This window comes from Mobula birostris, chromosome 16 (assembly GCF_030028105.1).
Source record: "Mobula birostris isolate sMobBir1 chromosome 16, sMobBir1.hap1, whole genome shotgun sequence".
Lineage (NCBI taxonomy): Eukaryota > Metazoa > Chordata > Chondrichthyes > Myliobatiformes > Myliobatidae > Mobula > Mobula birostris.
The window spans coordinates 30627742-30647991 of NC_092385.1; the positions used below are offsets into that span (position 1 = coordinate 30627742).

The 20250-nt window shown below is 40.9% G+C and overlaps 1 protein-coding gene across 2 annotated transcripts in view; it reads left to right on the forward strand.

Moving 5' to 3' along the window:
• Positions 1 to 20250, forward strand: part of atxn7 (ataxin 7) — a 145703-nt gene that overhangs the window by 101241 nt on the left and 24212 nt on the right. Inside the window, exons 1-2 of one of the 2 annotated variants that reach the window (XM_072280511.1) lie at positions 9805 to 9850; positions 13805 to 14045. In XM_072280511.1, coding sequence (XP_072136612.1) covers positions 9835 to 9850; positions 13805 to 14045 — 257 coding nt within the window. In that variant the 5' untranslated portion in view covers positions 9805 to 9834. Of the gene's footprint in view, positions 1 to 9804; positions 9851 to 13804; positions 14046 to 20250 lie in introns of those variants that run through there. The other variant, XM_072280510.1, reaches the window with a different exon arrangement.

Genomic DNA, 20250 nt, shown 5'->3' on the forward strand with positions numbered 1-20250 from the left:
AGCATAGAGTTACCCACTGTGTTGGCTAAGGAGTTTCACAGAAAAGGCAAGAGGGAAACAGTACGAGAGAATTCATGACTTTGTCAAAGTGTATCTTCGTAATGAAGGATTCTGAGGGAGGAACAGACTACCATAGACAGTGAAGCTAGGAGGTAGGGGAAGAGTTGAAAAAGTTCAAAGTAAATTTATTATCAAAGTGTGTATATGGTCACCATATACAATGCTGAAAGTCTTTTTCTTGGATTCATAATCTATAGAATAACAATCATAATAGAATTAATGAAAGACAGCAACTGGGGTTTTCAACCAGTGTGCAGAACACAATAAACTGCAAATACAAAAAGTAATAAATAAGCAATGAATATCAAGAACATGAGATGGAGTCCTTGAAAGTGAGTCCATTGGTTGTGGGAACATCACAATCATGAGGCAAGTGAAGTTATCCTCTTTGGTTCAAGAGCCTGATGGTTGAGAGGTAGTAACTTCCTGAACTAGGTGGTGTAAGTCTTGAGGCTCCTGTACCACTTGCCTGATGACAGCATGACCGGGCTGATGGGGGTCCCTGATGATGGATGCTGCTTTCCTGTGATGTCCACTACTAACAGGTCAAAAGCTTTAAGTTCCTCGCGGTCAATATCACAAATGACCAGACTTGGTCCAACCCAGCAGAGTTCACTGCCAAGAAGGCCCACCAGCGCCTTTACTTCCTGAGAAAACTAAAGAAGTTTGGCCTGTCCCCTAAAACCCTCACTAATTTTTATAAATGCACTGTAGAAAGCATTCTTCTAGGGTGCATCACAACCTGCTATGGAAGTTGTCCTGTCCAAGACCAGAAGAAGCTGCAGAAGATCATGAACACAGCCCAGCACATCACACAAACCAATCTTCCACCCTTGGACTCACTTCACTCTGCACGCTGTCGGAGCAGTGCTGCCAGGATAATCAAAGACACGACCCACCCAACCAACACACTTTTCGTCCCTCTTCCCTCTGGGAGAAGGCTCAGGAGCTTGAAGACTCGTATGGCCAGATTTGGGAACAGCTTCTTTCCAACTCTGATAAGACTGCTGAACGGATCCTGACCCGGATCTGGGCCGTACCCGCCAAATATCTGGACCTGCATCTCAGATTTTTTGCACTACCTTACGTTCCATTTTTCTATTTTTCTATTTATGATTTAAATTTTTAATATTTACTATCGATTTGTAATCCAGGGAGCGGGAAGCGCAGAATCAAATATCGCTGTGATGATTGTACATTCTAGTATCAATTGTTTGGCGACAATAAAGTATAAAGTACTTTTTGTAGGATTTTCCATTCAAGGGCATTGGTATATTCATACCTGGCTGTAATGCAGCCTTTCAATATACTCTGTACTACATGTTGATAGAAGTATGTCAAAGTTTTAATGTGATGCTGAATATTCGCAGATCCCTAAGGAAGTAGAGGTGCTGCCGTGCTTTCATCATAGTTGCGTGCTGGGCCCAGGACAGGTCCTCCAAACTAATAACACCAAGGAATTTAAAGTTGCTGACCTCCTCCACCTCTGATTCTCCCATGAGGACTGGCTCATGAACCTCTGCTTTCCTTCTGAAATCAATCAGCTCCTTGGACTTGCTGACATTGAGTAAGAAGTTGTTGTTATGGCAGCACTCAGCCGAATTTTCAATCTCCCGACAGTGGTGTCAAAGGTGACAGTGAACGTAGCATTGGAGCTGTGCTTAGTCACACAGTCATAAGTGTAAAGCGAGTAGAGCAGGGGCTGAGCACACAGCCATATGGTGCACCTGTGCTGATGAAGATTGTGGAGGAGAGGTTGCCAATCCGAACTAACTAGGGTCTGCATGTGAGAAAATCCAGGATCCAATACCAAGGAGGTATTGAGGCCAAGGTCTTGGAGCTTATTGATTAGCTTTGAGGAGATGGTAGCTTTTAATGCTGAACTGTGGTTAAAGAACATACTGATGTATGCATCTTTGCTGTCCAGATGTTCCAGGGTTGAGTGAAGAGCCATTGAGATGGAACCTGCTGTGAACCTGTTGTTCTGATAGGCAAATTGGAGCAATTCTAAGTCACTTCTCAGACAGCAGTTGATATGTTTATCACCAACTTCTGAAAACTTCTCATCATTGTTGGATACAAGTGCTACTGGGTGTTAGTCATTGAGGAAGGTCACCATGCTCTTCTTGGGCACTGGTATAGTTGAAGCTTGAAGCAGATAAGTATCTCAGGCTGCCGAAGTGAGAAGTTAAGGTTCTCAGTGAAAACAACAACCTGTTGATCAGTACAGGTATTTAGTACTTGACCAGGTACCCCATCTGGGCTGGATGCTTTCTGTGGGTCCACCCTCCTGAAGGATGCTTGCACATCAGCCTCAGAGACTGAAATCATAAGGTCTTCAAGGAATGTGGGAGTTCGTGATGTAGGAAAACCTACAAGTAAACTACTGGATTCTGGCACTATAACAAGGGGATTGGAAAACTGTCAGTGTTGACACCTATATTCAAACGGAAGCAAACTGCAGGCTTGTGAGCCAAACATCTATTTGTTAAGTAATTCTAGAAACAACTACTATGTAAGAAATGATAGCGTATTTGGAAAAGCAACCAACTTGAACAGAATCAGCATGAAGGGGAAATTGTGTACACCCCAGAACCTCAAACGCTCAAACGATCCTCATTATGTCTTAAGTGTTTCTAATGGATTGGACAGAGGCCAAACTAGGAGACATTGTATTTGAGTTTCCTGAAGGGGTGTGAAAAGATGCATCACAAAGGTTATCACAAAGTAAGACCCCATTGGGCTAGAGGTGATACATTGGGTAGAGGATTTGCTCATAGGCAGCCTCTCTTGTCACCAGTGGGCTGCCACATGGATCAAAGTGGGACTACTGTAGTTTACTAAGCATTGGCTTGAAAAAGGGAAGTGAAATGGTATTTGGAATCAATGTGCAGAATACAAAGAGCAGGCACGCCCATAGCAAGTAAAAGAAAGCGAAATGAAATACAGGCTGTTTATTTCAGTGGAGTTGGTGTAGAAAAGTGGAAATCTAACTGCAACCAGTGAGAGTACATGCACTTCTGAACAAACAAACATCCCTCTTTGGGGTAAAGTATTTCAGTAGAGTCTATTCAGAGAATCTTCAGTAGGACATATGCAAGGAAATATTAAAACTGATTTGATTACTACAAATTGGAGTTCAGAAGAACAAAAGTTGATGTTGTTCAAACATTACAAGACTCTTAGAGGCTAGACAGGGTAAATACGAGGAGAATGTTTCCTTTGAGTGGAGAACCAGAGCATGTGGTTTCAGTACAAGGAAAGCAAATGCAATGTTAGCATTCATTTCAAGAAAACTGTAAGAGCAAGGATGTAATGCTGAGGCTTTATAAGATGTTGATCATACCATATTTGGAGTATTGTGAACAGTTTTGAGCCCTATATCTAAGAAAGGATGTGCTAGCATTGTGGAGAGGGTGCAGAGGGAGTTCATACGAATAATCCTGGGAATGATAGGTTTATTAATGTACGAGGAATGTTTGATGGCTCTGGGTGCACTCACTAGAATTTAGAAGAATGAAGAGGATCTCATTGAAACCTACCAAATATTGAAAGGCTTAGAAAGAGTTAATATGCAGAGAATATTTCCGTTAGTATGAGAGTCTAGGATTAGAGGACTTAGCCTCAGAATTTAGGGGCATTCCTTTAGAAAAAGAGATACGAAGAAATTTCTTTAGCCAGAGAGTTGTGAAACTGGAATTCATTTTTAAATTTGGCTGTAGAGGCCAAGTCATTAGGTATATTAAAGCGGATATTGATAGGGTCTTGTGAGGCTATATGAGTGGAACTTAGAAATATTCTATAGGCTCCCAGTAGTCAGCTGGAATTAGAAGAGTAAAAATGTATGGAGAAAGAATGTAGTTGTGAAAATAATGAAGTTGTAATAATTTGATTGGGAATGCTGTACTGCTACAGGATTGGAATGGACAGAATTTGCTTTGCGTGCCCAGGAAAGTTTTTTCAAGCAGTATATGGATGGCCCAACTAAAGAGAGGCGAACATTTGACCTCCTGTGGAAAGAGAGGCTGGGCAAGTCACTGAAGTGCTAGTGATGGACCACTTTAGGACCAATGGCCATAATTCTGTAAGTTTTTAAACAGTTATGGAAAAGATATGACTGGTCCACAAACTAAGTTCCTAAATTAGCACAGTGCTAATTTTGATTGAGTCAGGAGTTTGGAAGTGTTGATTGGGAGAGGCTGTTAACAGGTAAAGGAACATTTGGCAAGCTAAAAGCTTTAGAATAAGATGGGAAAGGTTTAAGGCAAACATGTTCCTGTTAGAGTGAGGGGCAAGGCAGGTAGGATAAGGGATATTGAGACTCAAGAAAATGTAATACACATATGTCAGGTATAAGCAAATCTCTTGAGGTATATAAAGGATATAGGAGTACACTTAAAATGAAAATCTAGAGGGCATCAAGGAATAGAGAATCCCAAGAGATTTTTTAAGCATATTAAGAGTAATATGGTAACTACTGAGAGAAGAGTTCCACTTCTGGTTCATTTTATGTGTACGTCTGGAGCCACAGATGATGGAGAGGCTTTAAATGAATATTTCTCATCTACGTTAGCTGTGGACAGGGCCACAGAAATTTGGGGAAGGGTGTGGTGAATCCTTGAAACGTATCCATGTCATGGAAAAGGTATTGGTGGCCTTAAGACATATAATGGTAGATAAATCTCTGGGACTTGACTAGGTTTATCCTAGGACATTGTGGGATGCCAAGGAAGAAATTGCAAGTCATATACTGACACTTGATGAGCGTACAGGTGGCATAATTCATAGATGACACCAACATTGGTGGTATAATGGACAGGGAAAAACATGATCTAAGATTACATACAACAGGAGCTAGATCAACTGGGAAGGTGGGACAAGAAATGGCTGATGGGATTTAACTCAGACAAATATGAAGTGTTGCATTTTTGGCAAGTTAAATTGGGGCAGGATTTAAACAGTAAATCACAGGGCACTGGAGAGCGTTGTCGAACACAGAGACCAAAAGTTACATATTTATTTCCTTGAAAGTAGCAACACAGGTGGGCAGAGAGGAAAAGAAGGCATTTGGCATTCCTGTCATCATCAGTATGGGCTGATGTATGGACCAATTCCGGTATATCCATACCATAACCTTCCATGTCTAGCAAATCTTTTGGTTGATTGAGAAAAAGGAATCTATAATACAACACTGGTACACAACTTGTGGCTTGTCAGCACCGGTGATCTCAGCCCTGTAGGTTTTTGAAACCTGTATTACTTGCAGATGACACCTTGAGGAACTGGAAAATTACTGTCAACACTGCCTTGTTAAAATCCTTCTGCTGGAACTAATATCTTCCCCCAGGCCAACCTCTCCAGAATTGAAGTACTTGTTGCCATGAGCTGCTTAGGTAGATGAGGCTTGCCATGTTATTTGCATGTCTGATATCGGATTCCCAAAACAGCAGCACTATTCTGACCTGGATCAAATATGAAGCAGGTGGATACAAGCTCAAGGGTATGCCTTTTGTAGAAATGCTTGAAACCAAGCACCCAGAGACCTAAGGGAAATACTGGAACAATGTGATGTAGGAGCAAGTGGGCAACTAGTCATTTAGGGCATTAAGGAATCAACCTCATTGCCTAAATGCAGGAATAAATTGGATTTTTAGTAATTTGCTAAAAAGTTTATTTAACTTGAGCATCATTGTTCAAGTTGGAAATGAACTTCACTGAATATTTTGCATTATTTTTTGATATTTTATTCTCTTAGTATTTTGGTTAAATAGGTGAAACTTCTGCCTAAAATTCTCAGTTCTTAATACAGTGTCCACTTCAGACTAACTAGTACTAGAGGCAGTGTAGAACAGAACATGATTTTCTTGTGTAATAGGTGGGAAATATGAGGAAAATTCAAGAAATGTCTGCAGTTCAGCAAGAAAATAAAACGTCCGTTAGATAACAATGAAGGTATTAATTTTGCAAGTATTGAAAATGTTTGCCAAAATATTACTTATGCAGTACTCTTTTTGCTTCTACCACATTATAGAGTACTTGCTTTAGTAAATCTTATAAAAATTAGCTTGCCAGTTTTTAAATTAAACTGGGAAGATGGAATTAGGGGGCATGAAGTAAAATGAATCAAACTTGTATTAAGGTGGATTGCAAGCTTGGATTGTTACTTTCATGCATTAAAATATTAAAATGTTAATCAGGGTGGTGAAAAGCTTTAAAATCAACAAAGGACCCTACAGTGCTTTAAAAACTTAATCAATGTTAACTCATTATTAGAGATGTAAAATTCTTTAGGATATTTAGCTGTGTTTTAAAGTGACAACTCATATGAAGTTTTTTTTTAATGAACAAAGTATCTCCCACAGATCTTGACTGAATTAAAATCAACAAAAGAATACCCTTTGTGCATCCTAAGTCTTGGTCCAGAATTACCCTGAGAGTGTGCATTGTTTGTGTTGGGCAATTAACTCAATTTCCTGCTTCCTTCTTGTACTGTATGATAGAAACATAGAAACATAGAAAATAGGTGCAAGAGTAGGCCATTCGGCCCTTCGAGCCTGCACCGCCATTTATTATGATCATGGCTGATCATCCAACTCAGAACCCTGCCCCAGCCTTCCCTCCATACCCCCTGATCCCCGTAGCCACAAGGGCCATATCTAACTCCCTCTTAAATATAGCCAATGAACTGGCCTCAACTGTTTCCTGTGGCAGAGAATTCCACAGATTCACCACTCTCTGTGTGAAGAAGTTTTTCCTAATCTCGGTCCTAAAAGGCTTCCCCTTTATCCTCAAACTGTGACCCCTCGTTCTGGACTTCCCCAACATCGGGAACAATCTTCCTGCATCTAGCCTGTCCAATCCCTTTAGGATTTTATACGTTTCAATCAGATCCTCCCCCCCCCCCCCCCCCCGCAATCTTCTAAATTCCAACGAGTACAAGCCCAGTTCATCCAGTCTTTCTTCATATGAAAGTCCTGCCATCCCAGGAATCAATCTGGTGAACCTTCTTTGTACTCCCTCTATGGCAAGGATGTCTTTCCTCAGATTAGGGGACCAAAACTGCACACAATACTCCAGGTGTGGTCTCACCAAGGCCTTGTACAACTGCAGTAGTACCTCCCTGCTCCTGTACTCGAATCCTCTCGCTATAAATGCCAGCATACCATTCGCCTTCTTCACCGCCTGCTGTACCTGCATGCCCACTTTCAATGACTGGTGTATAATGACACCCAGGTCTCGTTGCACCTCCCCTTTCCCTAATCGGCCACCATTCAGATAATAATCTGTTTTCCTATTTTTGCCACCAAAGTGGATAACTTCACATTTATCCACATTAAATTGCATCTGCCGTGAATTTGCCCACTCACCCAATCTATCCAAGTCACTCTGCATCCTCTTAGCATCCTCCTCACAGCTAACACTGCCACCCAGCTTCGTGTCATCCGCAAACTTGGAGATGCTGCATTTAATTCCCTCATCCAAGTCATTAATATATATTGTAAACAACTGGGGTCCCAGCACTGAGCCTTGCGGTACCCCACTAGTCACTGCCTGCCATTCTGAAAAGGTCCTGTTTATTCCCACTCTTTGCTTCCTGTCTGCTAACCAGTTCTCTATCCACATCAATACCTTACCCCCAATACCGTGTGCTTTAAGTTTGCACCCTAATCTCCTGTGTGGGACCTTGTCAAAAGCCTTTCGAAAATCCAAATATACCATATCCACTGGTTCTCCCCTATCCACTCTACTAGTTACATCCTCAAAAAATTCTATGAGATTCGTCAGACATGATTTTCCTTTCACAAATCCATGCTGACTTTGTCCAATGATTTCACCGCTTTCCAAATGTGCTGTTATCACATCTTTGATAACTGACTCCAGCAGTTTCCCCACCACCGACGTCAGGCTAACCGTTCTATAATTCCCTGGTTTCTCTCTCCCTCCTTTTTTAAAAAGTGGGGTTACATTAGCCACCCTCCAATCCTCAGGAACTAGTCCAGAATCTAACGAGTTTGATGAATTCATATTTGGAATACGTGTCAAATTGTTCACGGTGAATGTTCAGATATGAATGTGAGGTAATACTGGCAAACAATCATTACATTATAATATCATGGACGATATTTACTTGTCTAACATTCAGTTGTAACATTTCATTTCTTAAAAGATTTGTATCCTAATTTTTAGCCTGAGAATTATTTTAATTTACTACTGTATTGACGAATGCTCATATTTAATAAATCTTGTAAAAAAAAAAATTGTCAATTTAAAGATTTATGGACAAAACTTAGTTTCTTCCAATTGAATTTTAGATACTTAAAGCAATGACTTTGGTACCACCTGAAATTTCAGACCTGTGCCTCTGATTTCTTGTCTGCCATGAGCCTGTAAAGGATGTTGAATCAATATCTGAAGCTGAACCAGACTTGGTTATTTGTATCTCCTCTTGATTCTGAGCGGAGCTTCAAATAATTTCCATAGACCAATTCCTCTTTGAACATTATTGAACTTCCATTCATTCTTTCATCAGCTACTGACACTTTGCTCCATGTATCTATCATGTTCTGGATATGACTGTTCCAGGTGTTTTGTAGCTGCAATCTCCTCTTTCATCCTGCCTGCACTGTAGGGTGTCCCAGAATTCTATTTCCTGTATCTTTCTAATATTACTTTTTGCTCAGCAGCTGCATGCCCATTCACCTAATGGGTTTCGTGATCCACCAGCCTCTCAAGATTTAACTTAATTGCTGTTTATACTTGTATCCCGTCGTAGTCTTTTCTTCTTCGAACCTTCTCTATAACCTATTACTTGTATACAAGCTTTTAACTGAGGAAGATTTTAAGTCTCTTCCAATCTTGTGGAATCAACTCGCTTGACCATATTCATAGCTCTCCAATGCAGATATCTATGTTTTATTGTTGACTCTTGTCTGATTCTGTCACTGTGGGTGTTTTGATAATTCAGATTCACTTATTTCAGTTGAAGTAATAAGGACATTTGGTTCATGTTCTTGTTAAGCTCAAGGATGTACAATGATTTTGATGTTCCTTCTGGTCAGGAAGAAATCAGTTCTTAAGCACAAGCGTGGGTGGGGAAAAGACATTCTGATACGATGAAACTGAAATTAGTTTATCACTTGCACCATTAATAACAGAGAATAAAAGAATGTTGGCATTCAAATGGAAAATCACTACTGTGCCCCTGATAAACATTATTGACAAGACTGGATAATACATCATTTGAACTAACTCTGTTTCACTTTTAGTTAACTTTTGTTTGTTTCCTCACACCTAGCTAATCTGTATTTTTGAATTGGCAATGGATTTATTGCACGATATTCAGCAATGGTTACAGTATACGTATCTGGGTGTCCAATAGTGTTAGTCATCTGGCAGTTCACAAAATATTTTGTTATTAAAAGAAAGGTCATATTAGGATTTCAAAACTGCATAACAGTTGCAAAGATGAATTCCAGTTAAATTCTATGACCATATTTTAACCACTTTGACCTCCAGGACCTTTATGTCTGAGCATATCACTGTTTGCATGTATTACATAATCCCTAGCATGATTCATGTTCTTCAATGAGTAAATACGTTATGATATGAGGCATCCATGCCAGTTCACAGTCAAAGAGCAAGCAAATTGTAACTGGGTGTTATTGTGAAGATTCCTTGGATCAGCTTGTGCCGTTGTCTGTTAGGTTACTGTTTGTAATTGGAATTTCTTGTGTAAATTGCATGAGAATAGTTTGGCAGAACGCCCAGGTCAGCATGGAGTTTTCAGAAGGTTAGTGTGAATCTGAAATGTCCATGTTCTGTTTTCTTTTACTGTGATTAATCTACAATTAAAAACCATTATAGTTTGTTTTAACAACCCAAGTGGCGCAAGTAAATCAGAGTACATCATCTCAAAGTACGGGGTTAAGAGTTGTTACCCGTGTTGCATCCACACCACTCTCACTTTATTTAAGTGCTTTTCGGTAAAGGGAAGTGGAGCAAACTATACAGTGAATTCTGTTAAAGTGCTGAAGTTTGTATTGTAGAATCTATTGGTCTGTCTCTATCTCTCTGTCCCTCTGTCTCCCCCACCGCCCCGTCCCTCTGCCTCCCCTCCCGTCCCCCCGTCTTGTCCCTCTGCCTCCCCTCCCCCCGTCCCGTCCCTCTGCCTCCCCTCCCGTCCCCCCGTCCCGTCCCTCTGCCTCCGTATGGAGACATGGTATGGTGACGAAGCATTTGCAGATAGATTGCCAAGATCGGAGAACGACTCAACCCAACCAGAAATTTCTACAGGAGTTCTATTTTGCCCCTGCAGAAAACTGAAAATATTTAGTGTCTGTATTTTTACTTTTGTTATTACTTTTAAAAGCTCATTTCAATAAACACAAAGGTGTGTGTTTGCTAATTTTCTCTGGCCTGCTGAAGAGCAAGTGTTGCCTTTTCCATGCAAGGTGCTTTCTGCAAAAGGGTTAAATTTTTAATGTTCCTGATAAAGACGGCAATAAAAAGTCAATAAAGACCAAGCAACATGCATCTATTTGTAATGAAACTGTGTTCCTAGGATATTTTGAAATTAAGTCGAATAAAACTGCACATGGAGTGTTTGATATTTCATGATGCTGACATGAACTCATTAAATTTTGATGTACACTCCCAGTGTTTTACTGTTTCTTTAGAACTGGATGTTCTTTCTCCCCATCTTCCTGTCTGCAGTGCTTTCATTTAACAATGTAGTTTGCAGAGCTACTGATTTGTTTCATTCTCAAGTTCTTCCAGGTTTAGTGTTGGAAATATGGGCAAAGTCAATGTTTTAAATCTGTCCCTTTAAAACATTCAAAACTAAATTTCAGAGTAAATGGAAACAAAAGATATTTTTTGAACTTATAGCATGGATGGGAGATGAAGATGAGCACAGCTAAACAATATACTTTAAAGTTCAATGGGATGCTTATAAAAATATTGATTATTGTGTACTTCTAATTTAAGGTATAAAATAGGTTGTGAAAATGAAATTGTGAAACGCTCATTTGTTTTCCAGGTAAAAAATTGTCTTAGTGTTTCAATTGGCCCTACCACTGACAGGTGAATCATTTATGTTTATATGAACAATGTTGAGTTCCTGGGTTTATGTTGGAATTTGTTATTTATTTTAAAGTCCCTATCCCCTTTTGGGTCCATTTGGTTAAAAGGGGCAGTTTCTTACTTTCTTTAAAATGCTATCACCCATTTGCTTTAATGCTCATTTAAACTTTGCTTCTTGTATTAGCTCAAGTTCTTCCTTTAGCTCAGGCAGAAATGGTAGTATTAAAGTTATTTGACAATTTGAGTTTTCTTCCCCCCCCCCCCCCCCCACAGATCATTGTGGAACTTAATTTGATGCAATTCAGAGTATAATTGAAATAAAGTCAGTTGGAGTTTTGTGAAGTGAAGCTTTACATACAATTTGTCATCAATTTGTCATTTAAATTTAGAGTAGATTTTGTGGTTCTGATTAACAAGCTGTGTTCTGATCATTTTTAAATGCTTGTAGCCTGTGCAGCCTTTAGAAATGAGCATGGTGAGATTAGAGCGTGATATAGTGCAAAGGGAAATTTAATTTGCCATGGGTAGCAGCGTTAACACGGCATTCTCGATGGTTTTAAAAATGATCTTGATTGCACTGTTTTTGTTTTATAAAATCATCAACAAAAAGTTTAATGGTTTTAAGTTTGTCCTGCCCCAATGTGATTAATGAAATTCATTGAGCTTGGTCGCTCAGCAAGAACAAGAAGTGATAGAGGACAGTTCCACTTATTTTACAGTCATGATTGCTAAAACTGGTATTTCCATACAATTGGCAAATAACGTTCACACACTCATGGTGAAGGTGCCCTATATTATAGTGTTAGAGCAATTATTATGGCTTTGAAGGACAGTTCTAGCACACTGAGTTGCCTTTAGCTTGAGCAATTTAACATCAGCTGCTATGCGTGTCGTGACTTTCAATTGCATTTAGCAGGAACTGTAGAAAGGTTATCTTACGACACTGCTCATAACTCTTTTGGTAGAAGTAGTCCATATCAGCCTAAAGAAGCAACAGGGAATACCTAAACTTTTGTCAGTTTAACAAAGTGACCATCCTCCATGCCCTTCAGCTGGAGTACTATTAGACAATAGACAATAGGTGCAGGAGTAGGCCATTCGGCCCCTCAAGCCAGCACCGCCATTCACTGTGATCATGGCTGATCATCCACAATCAGTACCCCGTTCCTGCCTTCTCCCCATATCCCTTGACTCTGCTATCTTTAAGAACTCTATCTAACTCTTTCTTGAAAGCATCCAGAGAATTGGCCTCCACTGCCTTCTGGGGCAGAGCATTCCATAGATCCACAACCCTCTGTGTGGAAAAAGTTTTTCCTCAACTCTGTTCTAAATGGCCTACCCCTTATTCTTAAACTGTGGCCTCTGGTTTTGGACTCCCCCAACATCGGGAACATGTTTCCTGCCTCTAGCTTGTCAAATCCCTTAATAATCTTATATGTTTCAATCAGATCCCCTCTCATTCTTCTAAATTCCAGTGTATACAAGCCTAGTCGCTCCAATCTTTCAACATATGATAGTCCCGCCATCCCAGGAATTAACCTTGTGAAACTACGCTGCACTCCCTCAATAGCAAGAATGTCCTTCCTCAAATTTGGAGACCAAAACTACACACAATACTCTAGGTGTGATCTCACCAGGGCCCTGTACAACTGCAGAAGGACCTCTTTGCTCCTATACTTAATGGAATCTCTGGCCATGGTCTGGAAGGTTCACCATTGACCAAATACTTTATTGTATCATTCTCCTCTGTGATGTAACCACCAGAGGAGTAGCAACTGCACTCTGGAGAGTGGCAAACGATGTTGGTGCAACTGCATTTAAAACTGAAATAGATGGTGGTGAATCTCTGGAATAGTGGCATAGAGGTGGAGTTGATCTGCCATTATTGTAATAAATGGCTAGGCAGGATTGTAAAGCTGTTTGGTCTGTTCTTGTGTGTGCATTAACATTTGGAGGTTAACGTCAATATCTGTAGATTGAAGGAAATCCCTAATCCTCTAGTTGACAACATGAACCAGCTCACATGTTTCTTCCACTTAAGAAATTGTCTCTTTACCTTTTGGATCATGAGCATTTCAGATACTGGTTCTCCCTTGCTTATGTGTAACCCAGAATCAAAAATGAATGTTGGGACACTGACAGGATGGTTTTGTCAGTGGCTGCAGACATCTTCTGCCGTGCTGGAACTTGCTAAATAACCCCACTTCTGATTTGCAAACTGTTCAGTTTACAAAGAGTTTATCATAACCAGGGGAATTCCTGTACTTACATATGTTCCTTTGTTGGTGGATCCAACTCCTAAAAAGGCTTGCTTAACTGATGACTTTTATCTTTGGCTTATTGTAGCCCTTGACAAATATTACAATGATCCATTGATTCCATCACAACACTATTTTCTAAACCTCTTTAATTAGTCTGGTACAAAGTAAAGCATTATTAAATGTGGAGAAATTGTAAAAGGAGTTTAAAAATCTTTGTTAGCAGCAATCGGCTTGACAGCAAGCAGTTTTAGTTTGCCATAATTAACTCGATGTTTCCGCGGTATTTTACTATTACATAAAAAGCATTAGAATTCAAAGAGTTTGAGGCTTCTTGAAAAATAATAACCTTTTGAAATTCATATTGATTGTTAACACTGAATTGTTTAATTTTCTCTCAACAGAAAGAAGACACAGTACATCAAGCAAACCACCTGTAACTCCTCCATCTTCTACGTATTCTTACCCTTCCACGCTCTCAAAGAGCAGAAGTGTTAGTGATTGTGGGAATAGTCGCTCTTCTGGTGGCAACTGCGCTTCATCCAGCTCCAAGATACAAAAATCTCCCAAAGATAAACTTCACATTGGTGGTATGAACAGACCATTTTACATGGTTCATCATGGCAGGATGCACCATGAGAAAAGGTTAGTGTGTACATGTAATGCCTATCCTGAAGAAGTTTAAATCTTCCCTTATGCCTACCCTGAAGAAATATACATCTTCCCTTGTTTGTGATTTGATTACTAACTGCAAAGCTTCTTCCTGGGACTCTTACCCTGAAGAAGCTTAAATCTTTCCTTGGGTCTCGGCCTGAAATGTTGACTGTATTTTCTTCCATAGATGTTGCCTGGCCTGCTGAGTTCCTCCAGCATTTTGTGCATGTTGCTTGTGTAACACTCGCTTTGCCTAGTGTTATGATCTCAGGGTGATAACCCCCTGCCCGACCAAACCTTTGAACTCTCGTTTGGGTGAATGCTGTGCGATGTGTCCCCTGTTTCAAATCAGTACCCCGTAATGACAAGCCGTACACAGGATGCAGTGTTAAGATTTTATAACTCATACTTGAACTATGGGATTAGAAGAGAACCAAAATATAAAATAAAAAAGCGCCAAGAATAATAATTAGACAGATTGTGCACAAATAACTCATTGGAGCTCACACAATATATTAGATTAGATTATGAGGACACGTAGTCCTCTTTTATTGTCATTTAGTAATGCATGCATTAAGAAATGATACAATTCGGTCCACCATTCGATTTCCTCCGAACTCTGCGAGTCCCGCTCTAGGTCTGCTGCTCTAGCTAGCTCACAGCATCTCTTCGTGTGCATCTTCTCTCTTCATCCCCATGGCACGTTCTGACCAAATCCCGGTGCAAACAACAGCTTTCAGATACACAAGAAAGAATAACGTCTGTCCCAATTGGTTAGCAAATGACTACAAGTCCCGTTATCACTAATTATAACCCAAGCATGCTGCTACAGAGAACCCCTTACATCAGCAGTTAACATTACAGAGAAGCCACTTTATTAGCCTTAGCAAGTAACATGAAAGAAGAACCCCTTACACTTGCATTTCCTGCATCTGCAGATTTTGTCTTGGTAGTGTGTACTCTTATTTTTTGCTGTTCACAAATTACTCCTGCTGCAAAGTTTTCTCAACATGTGTTGATTTTCAGCACCTCTGTTTTCAGATATCTTAACTCAACTTATGAATTTGATTATCTATGTCCTTTATTGCGAAGGTTTACTACTAAGCAGAGTAACCATTACAAAATTAACCTTGAACTAGTTTGTGTCCTTTCTTAAACACTCAGTTTTAATATATTGGATATGTTGCAAAATTGGCTTTGTTATAGAAGACCGAGGGTAGATGTAGAAGGACTTTTTTTCTGATTGGAGATCAGTGACCAGTGGTGTTCCACGAGAATCAATGCCTGCCTGAACCTCTGTTTTTATATTATATATCTAGTAATTAAAATATACTTGGTCTGAGTAATAAATTTGTAGATTACATAGAAATTGGTGGAGTTGCTGATAGCGAGGGAGGTTGTCAAAAAGCTGCAGTAGAGAAGTTGGACAGGCAAGTGGCAGAGTTTAATCTGGGCAAGTGCATTTTGAGAGGTCAAATTCAGGAGGAAAGTATGCAGTAGATGGTAGGACCCTTAAGAGCATTGATGTGCAAGTCCATAGCTCCCTGAAGATGGCAAAACAGTTGGTTAGAGTGAAAAGAAAGTGTATGGCAGGTTTGGCTTGATCAGTGAGGTACTCAGTATAAAAGTTGAAGTTTTGTTGCAGCTGTATATTACTTCGGTAGGCCACATTTGGAGTAGTGTATGCAAGTCCAATCATCTAGGACAGGGGTCGGCAACCTTTTTGCCTCTGTGGACTGGTTTGCGTATTAATGAGCGGACGGTGGGCCAGATAAGTGCCATAAAAAACTTGAAATATGGGAATTATCCATTTAAATACATCTAGTTATGTTTTGCCTCAAATTAATGAATAACGCATGCTAGAAAATCATTTGTGCTTAAGGTTGCCTACCCCTTATCTAGGATGTGGGAACTTTGGAGAGGGTGAAGAGGAGGAAGAACCTCAAGGGCAGTTTGAGCAAACTTGGACCAGTTTCTCTGAAGTGTTGAAGGCAAAAGGGCAATGATATAAGTATATGAAATTATGAGAGGCATAAATAGGGGAAGGTGAACACCCATTTCCTCTAAGGTGGATATATCATATAACAGAATGTCTAGGTTTAAGGTGAGGAGTGGACATTTAAGGGAGATGTGTCAGGAAAGTATGAAGCATGCTGCCAGAAGAGGTGTTAGCAGCAGACACAATATCAATGTTTAAGAGGTATTCATGCAGACGCATAAACAGACAGGTGAGCCAAAGAGCCTGTTTCTGTGCTGTACTTTTCTATGTTCATGCTATTGTCCAAAACCTTTTAATAAAATAATTGTATAGGGGTTCTAAATAAACATTCAGATTCCATAATCCACCTGAAAATTGTGTCACGGTAGCATAGCAGTTAGTGCGAAGCTATTGACAGCTCAGGGCACCAGAATTCTGAGTTCAATTCTGGCACCCCTGTTAGGAGATTGTACGTCCTCCCTCTGGAACGTGTGGATTTCCTCCCACAGTCCAAAGACGTACCGGTTAATTGGTCATTGTGAAACTGTGCCATGATGAGGCCAGGATGTGGGTGAAGGCTAGGAAGGGCCAATTCCACGCTGTATCACAAACTCATTAACTCAGAATTACTAAATAGTAATAATTATGGGTAGAACTGTTTTACTTCTATGTCATATTTTAATAATCTGATATTTCTTCTCTTGCACTAATTCCTGCTTCTCATAACCTATAAGGCACCGAAACAGCTGTGCTGACTATGTAGTCTACATTTGTTTTATTCTCCCCACATTCACACTAACAAGCCTCCACATTCTACTGCTCACCTGCACATTCACATTAACAAGCCTCCATGTCCTGCTGCTCACCTGCACGTTCACATTAACAAGACTTCACGTCCTGCTGCTCACCTGCACGTTCACATTAACAAGCCTCCACGTCCTACCGCTCACCTGCACGTTCACATTAACAAGCCGCCACGTCCTGCCGCTCACCTGCACGTTCACATTAACAAGCCGCCACGTTCTGCTGCACACCTGCACGTTCACATTAACAAGCCGCCACGTTCTGCTGCACACCTGCATGTTCACATTAACAAGCCTCCACGTCCTACTGCTCACCTGCACGTTCACATTTACAAGACTCCATGTCCTACTGCTCACCTGCCCGTTCACATTTATAAGACTCCACGTCCTGCCGCTCACCTGCACTTTCACATTAACAAGAATCCACGTCCTACTGCTCACCTGCACGTTCACATTTACAAGACTCCACGTCGTACTGCTCACCTGCACTTTCACATTAACAAGAATCCACGTCCTACTGCTCACCTGCACGTTCACATTAACAAGACTCCACGTCCTACTGCTCACCTGCCCGTTCACATTTATAAGACTCCACGTCCTGCCGCTCACCTGCACTTTCACATTAACAAGAATCCACGTCCTACTGCTCACCTGCACGTTCACATTTACAAGACTCCACGTCCTACTGCTCACCTGCACTTTCACATTAACAAGAATCCACGTCCTACTGCTCACCTGCACGTTCACATTAACAAGACTCCACGTCCTACTACTCACCTGCACGTTCACATTAACAAGAATCCACGTCCTACTGCTCACCTGCACGTTCACATTAACAAGACTCCACGTCCTACTACTCACCTGCACGTTCACATTAACAAGACTCCACATTCTACTGCTCACCTGCATGTTCAAGGTGATTCACAAAGGCGTTCACCCACCAGCTCGCGCATCTTTGAAATGTGGGAGGAAAGTAAAGAAAAAGAGAGAGCAAACAACAAAGCAAAAATTAGGGTGAAGATAAAGGATTGGGAAGCTTTTAAAAACCCACAGAGAACAACTAAAAAATTCATTAGGAGGGAGAAGATGAAATATGAAAACAAGCTCACAAACAATATCAACGTGGATAGTAAAAACATTTTCAAGTCTGTAAAAAATAGAGAGATAAGAGTGGATATAGGACTGCTAGAAAATAAGGCCAGAGAAACAATAATGGGGGATAAGGGGATGGCAGATGAACTAAATGACTATTTTGCATCAGTCTTCACTGTGGAAGACACTAGCAGTGTACCAGAGGTTGAAGGATATGAGGGAAGAGAAGTGAGTGCAGTTACTATTACAAGGGAGAAGGTGCTCAAAAAGCGGAAAGACCTAAGGGTATGTAAGTCACCCAGGCCAGATGAACTGCATCCTAGTGATCTGAAAGAGGTAGTAGTAGAGATTGTGGAGGCATTAGTAATGATCTTTCAAAAAATCATTGGACTCTGGCATGGTTCCAGAGGACTGGAAAATTGCAAATGTCATTCCACTCTTTAAGAAAGGAGGAGGCAGCAGAAAGTAAATTATAGACCAGTTAGCCTGACCTCTGTGGTTGGGAAGATGTTGGAGTCTATTGTTAAGGTTGAGGAGTACTTGGTAATACACAAGATAAGGACAAGGTCAGCATGGTTTCCTTAAGGGAAAATCTTGCATGACAACCCTGTTGAAATTCTTTGAGGAGATTACAAGTAGGATAGAGAAAGGGGATGCAGTGGCTGTTGTATATTTAGACTTTCAGTAGGCCTTTGACAAGGTACCACACATGAGGCTGTTTACCATGTTACTGACATGGTTAGAACATTGGCTGATTGGTAGGAGGCAGCAAGTGGGAATAAAAGGATCCTTTTCTGGTTGGCTGCCAGTGACCAGTGGTGTTCTAAAGGGGTCGGTGTTGGGATTGCTTTTTTAATCCTGTATATCAATAATTTAGATGATAGAAGAGATGGCTTTGTTGCCAAGTTTGCAGATGATACAAAGATTGGTGGAGGGGCAGGTAGTATTAAGGAAACAGGTAGGCTGCAGAAGGACTTAGACAGATTAGGAGAATGGACAAGAATGGGCAAATGAAATACAATGTTGGAAAATGCATGGTCTTGCACTTTGGTAGAAGAAATAAATCTGCAGACTATTTTCTAAGTAGGGAGAAAATCCAAAAATCTGAGATGCAAGGGGACTTGGGGGGCCTTGTGCAGAACACCCTGAAGGTTAACTTGCAGGTAGAGTCGGTGGTGAGGAAGGCAAATGCAATGTTAGCATTCATTTTAAGAGGTCTAGAATACAAGAGCAGGGATGTGATGCTGAGGCTTTATAAGGCAATGGTGAGGCTTCACCTTGAGTATCGTGAACAGTTTTGGGCTCCTTATCTAAGAAAAGATGTGCTGGCATTGGAGAGAGTCCAGAGGAGATTCACAAGGATGATTTCAGGAATGAAAGGGTGACACGGGTATAGCCCCCCGGCCAACCTCAGGGTCTAGACAACAGCGAGCCATGACCCTGAGGGTGGCTGGGGGGCTACACGGGGAACGTTTGATAGCTCTAGGTCTGTACTCATTGGAATTTAGAAAGGTGAGGGGGAGTTCTTAATGAAATTTTTCGAATGTTGAAAGCCCTAGACATGGTAGGTGTGGAAAGGATGTTACCTGTAGTGGGGAAGTCGAGGACAAGAGGGCACAGCCTCAGAATAGAGAGGTATCCATTTAAAACAGATGCGGAGAAATTCCTTTAGCCAGGAGGTGGTGAACTTGTGGAATTTATTACCACAGGCAGCTGTGGAGGCCAGGTCACTGGGTGTATTTAAGGCAGAGCTTGATAGGTTCTCGATTGGACACACATCAAAGGTTATGGGGATAAGGCCAGGGAGTGGGGATGAGGAGGGGAAAAGAAGGATCAGCAATGATTGAATGGCAGAGCGAAGTCAATGGGCCAAATGGCCTAATTTTGCTCCTATGTTTTATGGTCTTATGGTCTTACTCAGGTGAAACCTACATGGTCAGCACAGACAGCACCACCAGAAGTCGTGATTGAATCTGGCTTCTTGGAGCTCTGAGGCAGTAGCTCTGCTGGTTGTGCTATCATGACCATGTGTCCTCACTCTGCCTGTTTCCTGTAACTGAATGCAAATCTGGTTTCTCCTTGATTGAGCGCAGAGATTGGCAGGGGAATCCTCAGGTTAACCAAAGTTAGCATTGGTATCCTGAGGATGGTCTCCTACTGTACTGTTGGCTAACCAAGATTGTCCAAGATATCAGTTGAAATAGAAGATACTAGCACTGGAAGTTAAGGGAATGGTTATTTAAAAAGTACCACATTTGTACTCCTAATCCATTTGGAATAAGTCATGCACATGCCAATTTATTGGAGATGATATGAATGAACA